The following is a 21069-nucleotide window of genomic DNA, read 5'->3' as shown; positions in this document are numbered from 1 at the left end:
GCATCTCTCTCTCTTAAGGCTAGTCCTTCTACTGATGATCTAGATCCTAGAAGATTATGAACAAAGGCAGAGAGACAAACATATCCATTGTATGACTGATGTAGGGCAAGTTACTTAATATTTCTGAAAATAAGAATAAGTATTCACTGCATAGAATTTTCAGGAGGATTAAATCAGATAATATAGATAATTATCTAGCATGGTATCTGTGAGATAATAGAGAATCATACACTGGTCTCTACCCCTGGTTTCTGAAATAGGACTTCTGAAACCCTTATAAATCCCTAACCGATAAGAGCACTAGAAGCAAGCAGCTTTTGTTCCAATGAGGTGACTCTGGGTGGGCTCCTGGATGGGAGCTGGTACCCAGAAAGGCCAAGCCATGATTATAAGCTTGGAATTTCCAGGCCCACCTCCACTCTCCAGAGAAGGGAGAGGGGCTAGAAATGGAATTACTAATTGATTATGCCTATGTGAAGAAGCCTCCATAAAATCCCAATGGCGTGCGATTCAAAGAGCTTCCAGGCTGGTGAACACACCCACATACTGGAAGGACAATGCACCTCTACTCCACAGGGACAGATGCTCCTAGGCTTAGGACCTTCCCAGACTTCACCCTATGTATCCCTTCAACCGTATTCTTTAACACAGCCGTCCCCAACCTTTTGGCACCAGGGACCAGTTTCGTCGAAGACAGTTTTTCCACGGACCGCTGCGGGGGGGATGGTTTGGGGATGATTCAAGTGCATTACGTTTATAATGCACTTTATTTCTATTATTATTACATTGTAATATATGATGAAATAATTCTACAACTCACCATAATGCAGAATCAGTGGGAGCCCTGAGCTTGTTCTCACTCGCCACTCACTGATAGGGTTTTGATATGAGCCTGCAAGCCATTGATTTATTATGGTCTCTGGGCAGTCAGACCTCTCTGCTAATGATAATCTGTATTTGCAGTCACTCCCCAGCGCTAGCATCACTGCCTCAGCTCCACCTCAGATCATCAGGCAGTAGATTCTCATAATGAGCATGCAACCTAGATCCCTCGCGTGCGCAGTTCACAGTAGGGTTCGCGCTCCTATGAGAATCTAATGCCATCGCTGATCTGACAGGAGGCGGAGCTCAGGTGGTAATGTGAGCAATGGGGAGTGGCTGTAAATACATATGAAGCTTCTCTCACTCGCCCCTCACCTCCTGCTGTGCAGCCCGGATGGGGACCCCTTCTTTAATATTTTCTTTAATAAACTGGTAAACATAAGTGTTTCCCTGAGTTCTATGATCTGTTCTAGCAAATAATCAAATCCAAAAGGAGAATGTCATGGGAATCTCCAATTTGTAGCCAAGTCCAATAGAGATTGTGGGTAGCCTGGGACCTACTACCTGCTATTGGCATCTGAAGGAGGGAGGGCAGTCTCATGGGACTGAGTGGGACCTGACGTTATTTCCACGTAGATAATGTCAGAACTGGATTAAATTGTAGGACATCCAACTGGTGTCACAGAATTGCTTGGTGCTGGGAAAAAACTCACACATCTGGTGTCAGAAGTGTGAGTGGGATAGTAGTTTCAGAGTAAAGGAGAAACACAGGAGAAGACTGGAGTTTTTCCAATCAGTCTCACATACAGCAAAGGCTCAAAGCCTTCCTCTTCCTCCCACACTCATCCTCAGAAACCTCACTCCAGCCATTTTCACCCCTTTCTCTACAAGTCTACAAGTGAGTCCTTCCTCTACCTAAACATGCTAAAGTCTTCCCCATATTTAAAAACACAAACACACACATTCCTCTGTCAACCTCATGTTCTCTCTTAGCTATATCTATTTCCCCTCCTATATCAGTAAGCTTTAGGAAAGTTTGGTCTTTATCTACACTTTGTCTCCACCTCCGCATCTTTTATTTACCCCCTAAGTATGTAACTTACCTTGATCTTGCCACAGTGAAGAACAATATCCTAATTGCTAAAACCAATAAACAAATGTTTTAGTCTGGCAGACACCATCCCATTCTAAGCTTATTAAGATCTCTTTTCAGCATACTGACCTCCATGCTAACCTTGAGAAGTCCTACTCCCTTTGATTCCCAGGCACCACATTCCTGGTTTCTCACCTACATCCATATTTACCAGCCTAATCTTTGCTTCTATAGGAAAGAACTTCATTTGTCCATACCCTATTTCCTCTAAGCCAGAAATTATGGCATTTATTTTATTTACAGCAATATCTGTTACATTCTGAGAAAGAAACCAACCCAGAAAGGAAGTTCACTATTCTAATGAAATCCTTCCAGGCGTTCTTAAAATGGAACCCTATCACATAACTTTTTAAGAGTTACACTAGGTAAGAAGAAAGCATTTTAAGATGATGTTATGCTTCAGCTTGAGACTTACTGTTTACTCTGATACACACATAATACATTTATGCCCATACCCTCTCCAACTCCTTCAGCTGCAAAAAACAAGTGCTCCCTACATACCTACCCACTTGTATACACTGTAGACTATCTACCCACTCGGATACAAATGCACATCCAGATATGCAAACTCATAATGAACATTCAACATAGTCAATTCCGTAGGTAGACAAGTGGAAAGGTACATGACTGGATGAGCTGGAGAATGAACAAATCTAAATGACAAGAGATAAACTGGGGGAAAGCTATAGGTGAACAAGGAACAATCATCTATTGCTAGAATAATGATATATGTTAGATGGTACAAAGAAAACTCTGTCACTAATTAGTGTCACAACCTTAGATAAACTAACTTTTTGGGCCTCATCTATAGAGGCTAGACTAAATGATTCTCTAAAAATTCATTACAATTCCAAAATCCTATGATTCAACAGAAAAACTCAGCTTAAAACACACTGATTGCTGCTTTTGACTTATTGTTTTCATTCTTTATTATTATTTAAATCACAGTATCCATAATCATGCTCCAAGAACAATGTTTGATGCTGGGGTCCTTGTCTTTGGCAGTCGTTATGATAAGTGCTATAATAGAGGGGTTAAAAAAAAAAGTAAAAAGGGCTTCCCTGGTGGTGCAGTGGTTGACAGTCCGCCTGCCGATGCAGGGGACACGGGTTCGTGCCCCGGTCCGGGAAGATCCCACATGCCGCGGAGCGGCTGGGCCCGTGAGCCATGGCCGCTAAGCCTGCGCATCCGGAGCCTGTGCTCCACAACGAGAGAGGCCACAACAGTGGGAGGCCTGCGTACCGGAAAAAAAAAAAAAAAGTACCATATAGGAGTATGGTAAAGGGATATTTGACTCTGCCTAGGGGAGCTGTGGAAGGCCTTACAGAGGAGGTGACATTTTAGCTGGATCTTAAGGATAAGGCATTTAATAAAAAGTTTCAGTTGAAGTTTCTCTGGAAAGTGTTAGAAACCCAATTATAACCTAATAGTAAACAAATAGAGGGTCTATTTATTATTCTTTTCTAGCATGTTCCACCAATAACACTGTTAATGGAAGTAGTCTGTCCTCCACTGGTAGAAAAGAATACAAAAAAAAAAAAGAGGGAATTAACACTTGTCATTTCTGTTTTCCACTTCCATGCTGGAGACTAAAGTGTATTTTAACAGGGCACTGAAATTCTGACACATGGGTGACTTTTTAAAATGACATCCAGGGGCTTCCCAGGTGGCGCAGTGGTTAGGAAATGCATCTGCCAATGCAGGGGACACGGGTTCGAGCCCTGGTCCAACAAGATCCCACCTGCCACGGAGCAACTAAGCCTGTGCACCACAACTACTGAAGCCCGCACACCTAGAGCCCGTTCTCTGCAACAAGAGAAGCCACCACAATGAGAAGCCCACGCACCGCAACGAAGAGTAGCCCCTGCTCAACGCAACTACAGAAAGCCTGTGTTCAGCAACAAAGACCCAATGCAGCCAAAGATAAAAAAATAAAATAAAATAATTTTAAAAATAAAATAAAATGACACCCACTGTGCTGTCTGCAGATCCTTTCAATTATCATTTTTAATTCAGAAATGTGAAAATTGAGTCACAGTTTTCATTTAAATTAAATAATAAACAAACAGCAAAGTAGCCAGACAGGTCTACAAAACAATGATTTGCTAAAGTCTTAACAATATACAAAATATACAGAATACAATATATAAAATATGTAAGATTTCGTGAATTTTATGATGGATATTAACAAGATGTATTCTAGACCCAAGTGAAACTTTGCATGACATCACGTTAAGATGGTATGATTTCAAGTTAGTCTTGTATTTCTGACCAATGGTAAAAATGGAAGAAGTTAATTTTAAACACATTCACAATACTCACAATTTTCACACTCAGGCTTGAAACTCCATGATCGTGAAGTTCATCCTCAAACAGGAGAACTTCTTCAAAAAACTTAATCTGTTCCCTGGCTTTCAATTTCTCTGTATCTATATGATCTGTTGTAGGTACAACCTAAAAGAAAAAATATAAGAAGGGGCACATAAAAAAAAATTTAGACAGCTTTCCTACCAGTATTTTCTGCATAGCCAGAGCACCCGGTTCTAAATTTGGGTGTTATCAGTAGACACGAAAAACGAGATATATGCCTTGTCCCTGAAAAACCAAAGATGTCTGATATTATAGCTTCACAACACAAAGAGTCAAAATTCATCGTCTTTCATACGAAAATCATTAAACAGAACACATTAAAATCAAGTGCTCTATTGCGACTATGAGAAAATTAACCATCTGAAAATTAAGTCAATGTGATGAACTACTACTATCATAGAAGTTCAAAGCAGTTTTGTGCCATAAAAGTCTAGTTTTACGACATTTATTTGGAACTTAAAAAATTTTTTTCCCATTAGAATGATGGTATATATTTTAGATCCCCAAATCTACAAACAAAGGTGTTTTAAATTCTGAGGTAAATAAGAACTTTCAGAGAAATTCTAAGGGAAACTCGTAGCATTCCAAAGGGCTGTAGAGGATACCAGCTATTTTTTCAAAGTATTATTTTGTAGCCCCCGGACACAAACATACATAACCCAACAAAAGCACCAACAATCTCAAGGCAGGTCACGTCAGTAGCTCACTAAATCCAAGTGTCTCCTAATAGTAACACGAAAGTATGATTTGTGATACCATGCTTTACTACATTCAATTTCACTACAAAATGTTCAGCTTTTCAATTCTTTGACATAGTTGTATCATAAATAAACACAACAATGCTTGTCAAACCATAAGAATTCAGTAAATGGTAGCTATTATTTTACTTTACTTAGTAGCTATGACTAGGTCATTTGTTTGACTCATGCATAGAATTAAGAAATGAAGAGTAGTTTCAGAAAACTGGACAAGAATTAGAAAAATATGATACGGATGTCCAAGAGAGTACATAGATTTTGTGGGAAAATGATCTTAGGGAGTATTAAGTGATGCAGAGGCGGAAAAGGTTGCTATGAAAGAAACTAGCAGTTTGTATGTGATTCCCAAGAGGTGAAAAAAATGTCCATAGTTCTTCCATGTTTACCTACAGATAACATTTTAGCCCTCTGCAATTTTATTCCAACATGAGACCACACGTGAAGGTGAAATTCAGAGTGGGGAAGGAACGTGAGGGATAGGGATAGGGCAGCATATATAATCAGTCCCTTGCATCACTTGCATATTTGTGATCTATTTAAGACCAATGTTGGTGCCTCTAGGATTCCCTAAGAGCATAAAACTTTAGTTACTATTAAATAAACACAACTTCTAAATTTCTTACTTTTTAATTAGTTTTAGTTCAAAGGAACACATTTGAAAATCCTCCTTATAGATACATCTGACTTCCAAAAAATTAATCATTACATGAATTTTCTCATTAGTAAATGGCTACTTCACTAATATTTCATATATGCCTTCAGCAAGTGATTGGTGAACATGAATCCATCAGTTTTGCCAGTTACTTGTTCTTATAAAATGTTTGAAAGAGAAAGACAAAAAATAATTAGATAACACATGGATTAGGGAAATTCAATATATTTATATACTATCTTCTTCATTTATAAGGACAAATATGTTTAAAACTTTGTATTTCTCTGCCTTTTCTCTTCCTCAACTCCACTTATCTCCTCCCTGAACTCAAGCATCTGAAAAGAAAAGGTAAAACAGCTACACTTAAGACATATGGAACATTTTTGGCTTCTGGTATTGTCAAAATAAGTAACCTGGACAAACCCTCTGGCTGAAGACAATTTAAAAAGCTGGATGAAAAAACAAAAACTTCTTAAAAGCATTATACGGTCAAAGCACTAAAGAATGACTGGACTGATATCTGGAAGAGGACTGGAGCCCAGAAAAGTGAAATTGAGCCTACAGTTTTCCGGTTTTAGCCTTGAGGCATCAGCAATGACTGGACAGAGGAGAGGCTGAGCTCTGCTGGCGCCATAATTGCTCAGTATTCACTAAGGGCAGAGGCCTTGGAGAATTCCTTGCCCTGCTCCCAATTTTGGGATAACATCTCAAAGTGCTATGCTGGCTGCAGAGCTTCTTATATTACACACCCAGTAAACCTCAAACTCTGGCCCCATACCAGAGGTTAGCAAACTAAGACTTCCAGGCCAATGTGGGCTGCCACCTATTTTTGTATGAACTGCAAGCTGAGAATCCTTTTTACATTTTTGAAATGACTGGGGGAAATTTTTTCTTAATATTTCATGTCACATAAAAATTATATGAAATTCAAATTTCCATGTCCATAAATAAAATTTTACTGAGAAACAGCTATACCCATTCGTTTGCATATTGTCTATGTCTGCTTTCGACTACAGCAGCACAGCTGAGTAACTGCAACATAAACTCTGGTCCTCAAAGCCTGCAATACTTACTATCTGGTCCTTTACAGAAACCGTTTGCAAACCTATGCCCTTGACTATGAATGCCGTCAGCTGCCCACCAGAAATAAACAAAAATCCTCTGTGGAGGAAAAACAGGATTCAAAGAAAAATAAGAAAGCATATTAGGAGTCTAGACCCCATAAATCGGAACCAATAGAAATAACAAGACAATATAAGACACTGGGGACTCTAGATGTTGAAAATATGAGGCCCAAACTGTAAAACAACAATGCACACTAGTTTCAAGGAAATAAAGGCTAAGGTTGAAAATTTCAAAAGATACTAGGAAATATTTTTTTAAAAGAACTATGATCGGGAAGGGTCCTGCTTGGGGGTGCTCACAATGTTCTATTTCTTTTCCTGGGTGGTTGCGTTTTACAATTCATTAAACTCTACCTTCATGTTTTATGGACTTTTCTAAGTTATTCCACAATCTTTAGAAAGCTTAAAAAACATACGGAGCACTACAAATATTCTTGATACATTACAAGAAAAATAAGTCCTGGTCACATCTTTCAAGTGGAACCTCTCTCACATCAGATGGAGGCTTATAATAAGGAAATTACTTGACATAAATATTCTTAAATTTATCATATAGTTAATTAACAGCAAACGCTAAGAACCCTATGTTAAATTCCCTTTTTAAAAACTGCTGAAAGTAGTGTGTGTGTGTGTGTGTGTGTGTGTGTGTGTGTGTGTGTATACACCCCATTAGGAACATACAGTGAAACTGCTATGTTTTACAATGATTTTTCTTTTTTAAAAAAATGGAGATAACTCCCATACTCTACAATTTACCCTTTTAAAGTGTACAATTCAGTGGTTTTTAGTATATTCACAAGATTGTGCAGTCACCACTATTATCTAATCCAGAACATATCATCACCCCAAAAAGAAACTGCCATACCCATTAGCAGTCACTCTCCATTCCTCACGTCCCCCAGCCCCGGGAAGCCAATACTCTAATTTCTGTTTCTATAGATTTGTTTGTTCAGCAAATCATTCTGGAATCATATACATGTACCCTTGTGTCTGGCTTCTTTCACTTAGCATACTGTTTCCAAGGTTGTAGCATGTATCAGTGTTTCCTGTCCTTTTTCAGGACTAAATAATATTCCACTGTCTAGATATACCAGTTCTGTTTATCCACTGATGAACATCTGGGTGGTTTTCACATTTTAGCTATTATGAGTAATGCAGCTATGCATATTCATGTACAGATTTTTATGTGGATATATAGTTTTCAATTCTCTTGAGTGTATACTTAGGAGTGGAATTGCTGGGTTACATGGCAATCATGTTTAACTTTTTTTTCTAATTGCTGGCCAAAAAAAGAAAAAAGGCATAACAAGAAATCCACCGTCTTAACCATATTTAAGTGTACAGTTCAGTAGTGTAAATTATATTCACATTGTTGTAAGATGGATCTCTAAAACTTTTTCATCTTGCAAAACTAAAACAGTATCAGAATTGTTAACCCATACCTCTGAGGAAAACAACTATCAACAAGCATACAGTACTCATATGCAGTTCTTTTTGCCTTTTGTCTTATAAACTCCATTCATCTCCAATGTTTATGTCAGCACATTCCTGCCCTAAGGTTACTTTTAAAAGCTCAAGATATTAAAGATGATATACAAATGGCCAACAAGCATAGTGATGTTCAACATCACTAGCCATTAGGGAAATGCAAATCAAAACCTCTCATACACTGCTGGTGGGAATGTAAAATGGTACAGCCGCTATGGAAAACAGTACAGGGGTTCCTCCAAAAATTTAAAAAAAAATTACCATATGATCCAGCAATTCTACTTCTGGGTATATACCCCCCAAAAAAATGAAAGCAGAATTTTGAAGAGATATTTGCACACCTATGTTCACAGTAGCACTATTCACAATAGCCAAGAGGTAGAAACAACCCAAATGCTCACTGACAAATGAATGGAAAAACAAAATGTGGTATATACATACAATGGAATATTACTCAGCCCTAAAAAGGATGGGAAGTCTGACACATGCCACAACATGGATAAACCCTGAGGACATTATGCTAAGTGATATAAGCCAGTCACAAAAAGACAAATAATGTATGATTCCACTTGCACACCTATGTTCACAGCAGCACTATTCACAATAGCCAAGAGGTAGCACTATTCACAATAGCCAAGAGGTAGAAGCAACCCAAATGCTCACTGACAAATGAATGGAAAAACAAAATGTGGTATATACATACAATGGAATATTACTCAGCCCTAAAAAGGATGGGAAGTCTGACACATGCCACAACATGGATAAACCCTGAGGACATTATGCTAAGTGATATAAGCCAGTCACAAAAAGACAAATAATGTATGATTCCACTTATATGAGGCATCTAGAATAGTCAAATTCACAGAAACACAAAGTAGAAAGGTAACTGCCAGGTGCTGGGAGAAGGAAGAAATGGGGAGTTGCTGTTCAGTAAGTATAGAGTTTCAGTTTTTCAAGATGAAGAAGTTCTGGAGATTAGTTGCACAACAACATAAATATACTTAACAGTATTTAATACACTTAGAAATAACTACGATAGTAGATTTTATGTTACACATTTTTTTACCACAATGAAAAGAAAAGGAAAAAAGAAAGCTCAAGATACTGAATCACACACTAAGTTGGGCAAATGTTCCAATGTGCTTTAAAAAAAAAAGCTTTTTAAAATGCATGAACACTAAGCATGTTTTATTCCTAAAAAGCAGTATCAATAGAAGAGGCAGTCTTCTACTTATATTTCCTGCATATTCAATTTATTTATTTAATAAGAAAACAGCCAAACGTTGATAGGTTACTATAGGCCAGGTACATATTAGGCATTTGACCTGTCTTCTCATAACATTCTCATACCACAATCTGAGAGAAGTGCCTATGGTAGCCCAGACAACAAATGACAAGGCCGGATATGAATCCAGCCAGGTCAGTACAACTCTGTGACTGGCTCTCTCCTCTTACACCATGCTACAACTCAGAGTAATAGGTTTAACAACCTAAAGAGTGAGAAATCATTAAACACACACACACACACACACACACACACACACACACACACACCCCCCAACAGGCCCCAGCAACTAAAAACCAACAATTTAAGGGCAAAGGAAAGGCTTCATTCTAATGCCTCATTCTCTGATATTCTTACTGTACACATAAAATACCTTCTCCCACACAGGCAAACACTCCTATACATACCAGGGCTTCTGAATAGTGTTTTAAGGAAGAGCTAAAGGATTAAATAATTTAAAATCTCAAATAATATTACAGGTCAAAAAATCCTTAGGTATTAAAACAAAGTTAAAAGTAAAAAATGTTCCTATGAAAGTGATCTTCCACATATAACAAATGTGCTTAACAAGAAGCTCTAACATCGGTGTTATGTTACTAAGAGACACATAATTTAAGATCTTGAACCCATTTCTTCGTCTACAAAATAAGGATAAAAATGCCTATCCTACAAGACTATTTTGAGAATTAAGCAACAAAGTCCTAACAATTTTACCTGGAAAATAGTCACTCTATTTTTTAAGGCAATAAAGGAACACATTCATCAACTCTGTTTAGACCATAAAGCAAGGGTAAATACTATTTAGACAATATAGCTACTTTTACTCTTGGTATTTCAATAATATTAACTTAGTTGCCTTGACATTTGAGATATGATATTATCATAATAATAGCAGCTGCCATTTATTAACACCTTATTGTGTTAACAGACACAGTGCCATAAACACTTAATACATGTTATCTTATTTACTACCTCACAACTGATATTATCCCTAGTTTACCTAAGTGAGAACTAAGGCTTAGCAAAGATTAAATTGCTTTTCCAAGCTGTTAAGTGATCGTGCTGGGATTTGAACTCAGGTTTGCCAAAGCCTGAGCTCCTTACCACTAGTGAGTGTTTGATCACATTGACATTTGTCAGCAACACCTTAGAACAAATTACATGACAGGCTGACGTGCCAATAAAGGGTACTGAGCACATGTCTTTCACCTCCTACTACTCTCTCACTCCCTGTCTCTACTGCCGTGGATCTTGCTCCTTGATCACAGCTAATGCTACTTCATAGCTTCCAGAGGCTTTTGTAAGTCAGCCCACAAAGTAAGTCATCATCATTATTGCATTGGGTTAAAACAAGCTCTCGTTTCCTCACTCCTTGAAATGAAATATCAAAAGGCCTACACACTTTGCAAAGTTTTTCAATCAGGAGTGAAAAGAGAGAATATTAATCTATGAAGTATTAATGGACTAGAAAAACCTTCCTCCCCCATTAGGCTGTAATGGAAGGATTTTTTTGTCTGTTCCCTGCAGTATCCATGGCTCTATGTAGCTAAGCTCCCAATATGAGGTCTACCAATTCCACCGTCCTGGGGTCATTTACCACGAAGTGAATCTCTTCCTAAGCAGGGCTTACACAGATGCAACTTAACATTAATATAGAGATTTAGAATTCATTAGGAATTTTCCCTTAGATTTATCTTATATCTGCTGTGAGGTAGATATTTCTGTTTATCCAATTTACTGATAAAACAAAACCAGTCAGATTAAATAACTTGCCTGAAGTCACACCAGGTTCACACATAGTGTAGGCAAAACAATAATCCAAGCTGTCTGACCCAAATTTCTATCTGCCCACATATCTGTTCATCTGTAAAACTGTAAGCTACTAGTTAGCAGGTTCTGTCTAAATCACCTAATACATTACACCAAGAACAGACACATTTTAATGCTTCTTGATAGCGATAATGATAACATTAAGGCAGTCTGCCATTGCTACCAACCACATTTTTAGCAAAAATTGTTCCACTATGGCTTTCTTTTATTTTGTGCTGATAATCAACAAGCAAAATCCCTTTACATTAGGTTCTGAAGCCTCGCACAATAGAAAGTAAAGTAGCAGCATAAAATAACCCATTACTAGAAAGTTCTAACACTGAAACTGTCCAAGGCAATCAATGACTCATAAAAGCAAAAAATAAGATTTACCTTTAGCTTAAGTGATTCTCCAAGTAACGTTCCCTTATAATCTGTTGTATAGGTCCAGTCATACGGCTTAATAACCTCCTTAGAGTGCTCACCCTCCGTCCTCAAACACCAAAATGAGAAGGGTCAGTCAGTGATATAGAATACAGATCATCTGTCTTCATTTATCACACCAAATTACATTCTACAGATAATATAAAATATCCTACTAAATACATATACTTGTCATAATTCACTAACACAAGATCTGTCTTAGTTTTTCTGCACATTTATTGTTATTTAACTTGTCATGTACTGATAATGTAGTCTCTCCAATTAATCTGTACACTGCCTGAGGACATGGTTTAAAGGCTTATACTTTTTTTCAAAGAACCTAGTACATAATAGGCACAAAGTAAATAACTGCTGATTTGATTATGAAAGAAAATACATTTTTCTTAATTTCAGTACTCCTCAAATTTTCAACGCAAATCATAAGTAAACACTGTTCTTCAAAAATAGGAACATTAAAGTACACAGTGTAATGCCTCTTCACTAAAGAACACTGAAAGCTCAAAAAAGTAAACCCTACATAGCCCAGCTCAATTGTAATTCAATTTAATTCAAGAAGTATTCAAGAGCAGGGTAATTAATCTCCATTTTATGGATGAGAAAAATGAACTCTAGAATGATTCAACTATCAGATTTAATAATAGTACTAGCCATTCTAATAAAATACACATATCACAACTGAATATTTTTTCAACTCTTTTCTGTTTTGTTTAACCCATAACTACCCAGACTCTCACCTGCTTTCCTGCCACTCTTCAGCGCAGGCTACTTTAAGCATTCCTTGGTAGTTGTTCACACATCTTAATGCATCTGTAGCATTGAACTCAATCCCAAAGCCAGAGCCATGCTGGATTCTTGAAACGTTGTCTCCAAACATCATTTCAGGGAGAGATGGCATATGCAATTCATCAGCTAACCTATGTATAACCAAAAGTCAGCAGGATTATTTTATATCACTGTTGGTACTTTTGCTTCCTTCTGATCCCCACAGAATACCTTCTACTCCTAAATGAGTTAAATAATACATGATTTAATAAAATGATATATTTGTAAAGTCTGTAAGTGGTTTCATCATCCATTCTCTCTGTGTATATCTTTTTGGCACTGTATTAGGTAGTGGGCTAAATTAGATAGATAATAAATATACAAATAAATACACAATATAATGTCAGCTAGTAACAAGTGATATACAAAAATTAAAGCAAGGTGATGGGGGAGGTACTGTTTTAGGTAGGATGATCAGAGATCACATCTGAGACACTTGAATTTGCGCCTCAAAACTACCCTGTGGGGCTTCCCTGGTGGCGCAGTGGTTGAGAGTCCGCCTGCCGATGCAGGGGACGCGGGTTCGTGTCCCGGTCCGTGAGGATCCCACATGCCACGCAGCGGCTGCGCCCGTGAGCCATGGCCGTTGAGTCTGCGTGTCCGGAGCCTGTAGCTCCGCAACGGGAGAGGCCACAACAGTGAGAGGCCCGCGTACCGCAAAAAAACAAAACAAAACAAACAAAAAAAAACTACCCTGTGAGCTAAGAAAGGCTCAGAGAGTTTAAGCAGCTAACTCAAATCACAGAGCCAGTTAAGTGGTAACACCAGGCCTATTTCCATTATATTAGACTGCTTTTAAAGACCTGGACCTCATCTAGCTAGCCTCATTACATAAGAAAGTTATATTAGACATACTATAAGACCAGGATCACAAATTATTAACCCACAGATGTGTTTTGATTAGCCTACACAATATATTTTTTAATATTTGAAATAACTGGCAAAATTATTGAGGTGCCAATAAAAATTGAGAGATTTTTGAGAAATCTGGACTTCTAGTTTCTCCCAAAAAAAAAAAAAAAAACACTTGGCAACATTGGATCTGTATTTCCACGTGACACCAACTGGCTGGAGCTGAGTGGAGGTTGCCCCCTTCAAGTGGGGCATAGGCTCTCTGGTTCACCAGTCTCCTTGGTCCTTTAAAAGCTGAGTCTGTGACCCCTGTTATAAAGACTTTTAAGTGGCTACTCGTTACTTCTGAAAAAAGTAGGTCAATGTATAGGTTACCATGTCTTATGACCCCAACCCCTGAGTTACAACCAGGACTGTCAATTTAGGGATGAAAGTTTGGCTTCTCAACCAAAGGCAATTATCTATGGGCTGGCAGGAACCCCTGAATTTTAGCCTGAGAACTCTGCCCGAAACACTCATGCTGAATTGAGTAACGGCCAATTAAACTTACTCTGATCCCTCTTTTTATAAGTCTGAATGACAGTTAAATGAAGCACAGACCAAGAGACATGGCATGACACTGAACCATGAGGTAGAGAAGAGGGGAGAGTGAAATTTTTAAGTAATAGCAAGAGAAGCAGATAGAGCAAAGTAGAGACTGAGAAATAAGAGTGACAAGAAGATTAGAGACATCTATAGTTGGGGCCACAAGAACTGCTGTTCATTTTCTGAGCTAATTCCTGTGTTTAGTTATTTCCTTGTGTATTATTAAATTCTCATCACTTGAGGCAACACGGGGGTGGGGAGTGGACGGGAGTCTCCGTTCCTTGCAACCTGAAAGCACAACTAACACAGAGGTTCCATGGAAGTGATTTTCTGGTTATCTTATGTACCAATTTTTTTCTGTTAATACTGATTTTGGAAAATTTTCAAAACGTATTGTACACTTCTCTTTGTTTTTAAACAAAACATATAAAATGCTATTTTACCTTTTCTTGCTGACCAGAGATCATCATATTTAACAATCTTGTAAGACAATGTCCTCAAGTTCAATTGAGTCTGTATACCTCTAGCTACTCTAGAATGTAGGTATCTGCCCCTGAAGCACCCTCATCCCTTTTTATTTGGTTTCTTATCTATCAAAGGATGGAAAAGCAAACAATCATACTCCTTAAAATTGCATAATGAATAAAAAGAGAACATGAAAAATGCTAACAATTCACTTATTAGGGCAAAGTGACTATATGGAACTCTTTTCCTTCCTTACATTTCCAATATGGTTACAATTATAAAGTATGCAATAGAGTCAAAAGTGTAAATATGCTCTGAATGAAGTTCTAACGGATCCTGAACAAAGCACAGAATTTTAGTGCAAGTGTTATATGACAGCTACTTTAGCAGAACCGAAGGCTTTTTCTTTTTTCTTTTTTAAGACTTCTGGATTTTTGAACAGCTACATAGTTATACTTGTTAGGTAAAGTAAAATAATGCTATATCAAAGAATATATTCTGACATAAAACTAACAAAGGATCTATGCATATCCCAAGACCACAATTACTCTCTTTCCAACTGCTTTAAGTCTATTTCCAATCAGACACATCAATCAAGTCTTGTATATATATTAAAAACAAACAAGCAAAAACCCTGCATAAACAAATTAAAATACTTAAGCCTTAAATGGAAAAAATATTGATTCTGATTATAAACATCTACTTCATTCCTGGATCATCAAAGCCCCACCACTTTCAAGAATAAAGATGGGTTCTAATTCCACCATGACTGCCCAGGAGAGGACTTAATGCACCACAGTCCCATGTTTCCATAAGCTTCCTATCTCTGGTGAACTTTTTGTCCTTACACAACAATTATATTAATTTTGGCTATGAAGAAAAGACAGCAATTAAAGATCCTGTTTCTTGTAGGAAAACACCTTTGCCAGTAAAATTCTCTACTTGTTGCAAGCTTTAAAAAAAAGCAAAAGTACCCACTGAGGGAAACAAGCACTTGCTCACCCGATTTTCAGAACTGTATCAATTTACATTCCACCCTGGGGCAAAAATTAAGAAAAAAGTACCAAGAACTTAATCAAATTTATATTCTTTGACCCAAAATATCAGCTTTGGGAAATCTGTAATATAGAAATAATCCCCAATGTAGGAAAAAAAAATTATACACATTAATACTCATAATCATCTTATTTTTAATAGAAAATACTCTAATTATAAAGAAATAAATGGTTATGTAAACAATAGTATATCTGATGAAATATTATGGAATCATTAAAAATACTTAAAGGGAGAATATAATGGAGAAAAATGCTTATGATACAATAGTAAAGAAAATAACTGGCACACTGTATGTTTATTTTATCTCTGTGTTTATGTATATGTGCACATATCAGTGATCTAACCTTTTAAGTTGTCCATCTTTAGTATGATATCTAATAACATTAATTTTCATCATAAATTTAAGCGAAGTTTATTCTTTTGTTATTAGGAAATAGAAATTATTAAACACTAGAGAGATCAACACTCCCATGCAAATGTCCATAGACATATGAATGGATAGAGAAAATGTGGTTTAAAAAAAAGAAACAAAAAAATAAGAAAAGAAAATGTGTTTTATACATACAGTGGAATACTATGCAGCCTTTAAAAAGAAGGAAATTCTGCAATTTGTGACAACATGGATGACACTTGAGGACATTATGCTAAGTAAAATAAACCAGTCAAGTAGTAAAGTTTTAACGACTTTACTGGATAATGCATACCAAACATGAGCTAACATAAGATGTGATTCTCTGGATTTTTCCCAACGTATCTGGAAAAAATCTGGTAGTCCTATGAAATATTCCAGTCATATATGTAAAAGAATCACTGTCACTAACTTACACTTCTTCAAATGTCCTAAATTCCGAGTATCTTAAACACAGGCCAAACACAGAGTATCTTAACCCCATTTCTAATGTCAAGCTTCACCATTAACAAATAGGTAGGACCATTTATAAGGCAAGGAAGACAGGAAGCCTCTATGGGATTAAGATGCCTTAATTTATTAAAGGAAGTTTCGTTAATCCAAAATTTCCCCTAATTCGTTTATATAGCACCCAAGAGGTTTCTATACCCTAGGGCAAGGCATCACGGAAAAATTTAGGTTGAGAGCAGATAAACCTTTCTTTTGTGAAGGAAAAAGGACTAAGTATACTCAGGCAGAGCTGTTTTAGAAATAATAAACAAGGAGACTAAAGATCTGGAATTTGATTCCCTTAGAACTCTCCATGCATCCAGCACCTCTTAGGGAGTCTGTAAGTAAATTATATGGGTAACCGCAATTTGAAGCTGACTGCTTTATATACCACAATTATATATATGGTGCAATACGTAACAGAGAAAGTTATATGGAGAGGAACTCAGAGAGTAACTCAGTCTGTGGTGGGATGAAGGGAATTTTTTCCCTTTCTTTTCTGTATTTTCTCAATTTTTCTTAGTGACTCTGCAAGAATGTTACTTTTTTTTTTTTTTTTTCAATTAGGAAGCTAAACATCCTTTCATGACTCTCTTCTCTTCCCTGGTCACTTCCCTCTGCCTAAATCTTAAAATGTCAGTGCTCCCTAGGGTTCCATCTCATGACCTTTTCCTTTTCTTCTGGATAACTTCTAGATGATCTTAATTCACTCCCAAGCTCCAGGTATCAACTATAAGCTGATGATTCCCAAACCTAAATCCATGGACAAGTCATCTTTTTTAAGCTCCAAAATAAACACCTAAGACACCTCCACTTTATAACCCACACACAACTCATATTTCAACAAAACTAAACTCATCCTCTATCCAACACCTGCCCCCAATCTGCTCCTCCTCCTGGGTTTCTCACCTTGTCCAATGGCAATGAAATCTTGCCAAGGGTATAGATTCCTCCTTCTTCCTTCCTCCTCCTATCAAGTGGCCATCAAATTCAGGCACTTAATCTTCTAAAAACCTCTCCTCTCACCCCTTCTAACCGGTTTCCTTACCCAGTCCTGCAGCCCACCAATCCATCCTCCGCATCACCTCCAGAGAAATCTTTCAGAGTGTACATCTGATAATGTCGATCCTTTGTATAAAATGGCACCCCGTAGTAGTCAGATAAAATTCAAAACTCCTGAGCCTGGCATAAAAGTTCTATCAGTGGTATCTCCACTGCCCAGGGGCCTACCTGCCTCTGGCTTCTCACTACAGTACTCCCCCTCTGATACCTCACACTCCAATCACACAGAAACAGTCCTTCATGGCTCCCACTCTCTCTGACCCACCGGCTTGCCACGTGCCCCCGGACCCCGCCCCACCCCCCGACTTTGTCAAGATTCAGTTCAGGCATCACAAACGCATCACAGCTGTCACTCTCCCTGGCCTTCCGACTTTACACAGGCCCCCAAGCCCCACCCCATCCCACCGACTTTATCAAGATTCAGTTCAGGCATCCCAATTTCCCGGATGCCTTGTTCCCTTAAACAATCTCAAATAACCCTGCATATACACCTATATCAATTCATGCTGTATTATAATTGTCTCTCTCTCTCACAATACTGTAAATTCCTCGAGGCAGAGGCTGTCTTTCATCTTCTGTATCTCACGTGCCTGGCACGGCACCTGACATGCTAAAAACCAAGCACATATATCATCCCCGTTATCAACCCCTAAGAAAACAGGTCATAGCCACCCAGAAAGAAATAGTCTAAAGGTGGCGCAGGCTGCGGCAGGTAGAGACCTACGGGAGGGGAAAGTCCACCGCAACAATCATGCTCTGCTCAAATCCAGGCGGAGTGACAATTTCACGAAGGCAGCGCCTGGCGGCCCGAAACGAAAGACAGGAGGTGGAGACAGGAATATTTCCTGGTGTTGTCAATTCAAAGGTCCCGTCCGGAGGAACGCGAGCCTCCGCCCCCCAGAGAAGGGCTGGGGCTCCGCCGAGCTCGCCCTGCCTCCCGCCCAGGCCCAGCTCCCCGGCTCGCGCCCGAATCCCAGCCCCGGAGCCTCACTTCTCCACATCCGCTGACTTCATGATGTGGGTCTTGGACGCCGTCAGCTTCCAGGGCCCAAAGGAGAAGTCCTGGTGGCTACTCTGGAAGCCGTGGATCATCATGGCCGCAGCGGGGCCCGCGTGGGCCACACGGAACAGGCTGGAGCAGCGGCGGCAGCTGCAGCGGCTACCGACACCGGTGCCTCCGCCTCCCCCCGACCCAGCCCCCTCGGCTTCCGAGCCGTTACCATGCCCGGCCCCACCCCGCCCCCTGCCGGCCTACCCGGACGCAGGCCCTCCTTTCCGCCTTCTTCTCCGCCCCTCGGGTTTTGCTTCCGGGACCAGTTGCCAAGGTTGCGTGACCTACGTCTTACGTCACGACGCACCTGAAAAGAGGGGAAAAACTGCTGAGGGGCGAGGCTCTGGCAGCAGGGGGTGTGGTCAGGGACGCACCGCCCCCTGAACTCACTGGATGACGTCGTCTAGGGGCATTTCAAGGAAGGTCAGTGTTGGAAAAGGCGAATACAACGTGATGCTAGACGACTTTGCAAAGTAGGGAATTACCTCTCGTGTTGGCGAATTGGTGTAGAGAGGAAATGCCCTACATTTTTCCGTTGAGGACAAAATTTTAAAGTCACTTAGAATTTAGGAGTTTAAGCATCAAGTGCTGCATGACAAGTGGACATCTAGCTACTATGGACTAAGACTCCTATCAAAAATTTCATCCTTCAAGGCTTCCTTGGTGGCGCAGTGGTTGAGAGTCCGCCTGCCGATGCAGGGGACACGGGTTCGTGCCCCCGTCCGGGAAGATACCACACGCCGCGGAGCGGCTGGGCCCCTGAGCCATGGCCACTGAGCCTGTGCGTCCTGACAGCCCCTCACACCAAAAAAAAAAAAAAAAAAAAAAAAAAAAGATAGAGGCTTACTATCTCTAAATAGCCTGTGACCTTTAATGATTAGAGCTTAGGTTGAGGTAAAAACCTGCTTCCTTGTTACTTACATTATTTGAACTTGGTCTTGCCCTCTGGGGCATCATAGAACAGGCATATTCCCTCTTCTTCATGACTGTTCTTGTTCTTATTTTAAAACAACTTTTACACATTTCCCTTGTTTTTTAATTCATCCATTTACTTATATATCTACCTATCCATCCATTCACCTGTCTGCTTATTTAGTCAATGAATATTTACATTTCTCAGGTCTGAAGCACAGTACTTGGAGAAAAGCATTAAAATGAAAAATATGAATATGCTATGACATTACCCAGCCTCAAGCAACTTTGTTCATCTGTGCCACATGCTAAGCATATTAGATACATAAGACATTGTCTATAATTTCTAGTATGAGATCAATTGCACTCAAGTATAAGTAACAAAGTAAATACAAACAATACCATGTGACATCTGGGCAATAAAATGGTATGTGTACATGGACATGGTACAGGAGGCAAGAGTAATTAACTCTCTCTGTGTAGGTTAGGAATGATTCACAAAGAAGATGATGCCAGAGCAAGATTTTAAAGAGAAGATAAACGGTTTCTCCAGGAGGAGACAGTCCACTTCATGGACAAGAAACAGCAGGTGCATAGGCATGGAAGCATAGAGCAGCACAGAATAAGTAAGGAGTAAGAAGTCGTTGAGAACAACTGGAACATAAACTTTTATGTATGTAGGAGGATGTAGGGGATGAGGTAGGTGTGGGCCAAATCAGGAGGGAACTTAATGCTGTGCTAAAGAACTTGGGATTTCTTCCAATGGATGATTAGGGGTCATTGCCTAGATGAGCAATCTTGATGGCCTAAACTTGTATCTTCAAAGCCAGATACACGCACATACACCAGGGTATCTACCAAATGCACTGGAATGGAGGAAAAAAATATTTATATTTATCTCATCTTTTTTGAATTCTATTTCTGTGTATGTTTCATAATGTACATAATAAATCATATTCACATGACTTTTATTTATAAACAAATATTGGGATACATGCTCGGTTTTTTACAGATATTGATGGCAAGTGATCAAAAGACTTTGTGGACCATTGGTCTAATTGAAGGAAGTAGTAGAGGGGTTAGAGAGGACATATATGGGAGAGGAGTAGGGGACTGACTGAATGTAAGGGGAGAAATATCCAGTCTGTGGTCTGGAGATCACAAAGCCATAATCAGGGTATTCAACTGGTCTGTGTATTCTGTAATGAAGAGGAGGAACAGGGACCACCAAGAGAAAATACATGGCCATATGAAAAGAGAGAAGAAAACAGGATTTTCTGAAGAAGAGCCAGTGGAAAGGAAGTTTCAGATCTGTCTGAACTCCCTTTGTTCCCCCTCATGTGACAGTCCATATGATGCACATTGGCAGTGAATGCTAATACCTGCATGTGGGGTCACTTCTGAATGAATGATCATGATTATTAAAGAGAATCAGTATTGTTCAAATTTGTATACTGCATC

At 39.0% G+C, this 21069-nt stretch overlaps 1 protein-coding gene across 2 annotated transcripts in view; it reads right to left on the bottom strand.

Annotated features, from left to right (window-relative positions):
* Positions 1 to 18840, bottom strand: part of TIPRL (TOR signaling pathway regulator) — a 36145-nt gene extending 17305 nt beyond the window's left edge. Inside the window, exons 1-4 of one of the 2 annotated variants that reach the window (XM_024742459.1) lie at positions 18637 to 18840; positions 12640 to 12819; positions 11855 to 11954; positions 4298 to 4429 (exon numbers count right to left, since the gene is read on the bottom strand). In XM_024742459.1, coding sequence (XP_024598227.1) covers positions 4298 to 4429; positions 11855 to 11954; positions 12640 to 12819; positions 18637 to 18740 — 516 coding nt within the window. In that variant the 5' untranslated portion in view covers positions 18741 to 18840. The other variant, XM_024742460.1, reaches the window with a different exon arrangement.
* Between the last annotated feature and the right edge of the window lie 2229 nt (positions 18841 to 21069).

Source organism: Neophocaena asiaeorientalis, unplaced genomic scaffold (genome assembly GCF_003031525.2).
Source record: "Neophocaena asiaeorientalis asiaeorientalis breed wild unplaced genomic scaffold, Neophocaena_asiaeorientalis_V1.1 scaffold99, whole genome shotgun sequence".
Lineage (NCBI taxonomy): Eukaryota > Metazoa > Chordata > Mammalia > Artiodactyla > Phocoenidae > Neophocaena > Neophocaena asiaeorientalis.
This window is presented reverse-complemented; position numbering and strand designations above follow the sequence as displayed.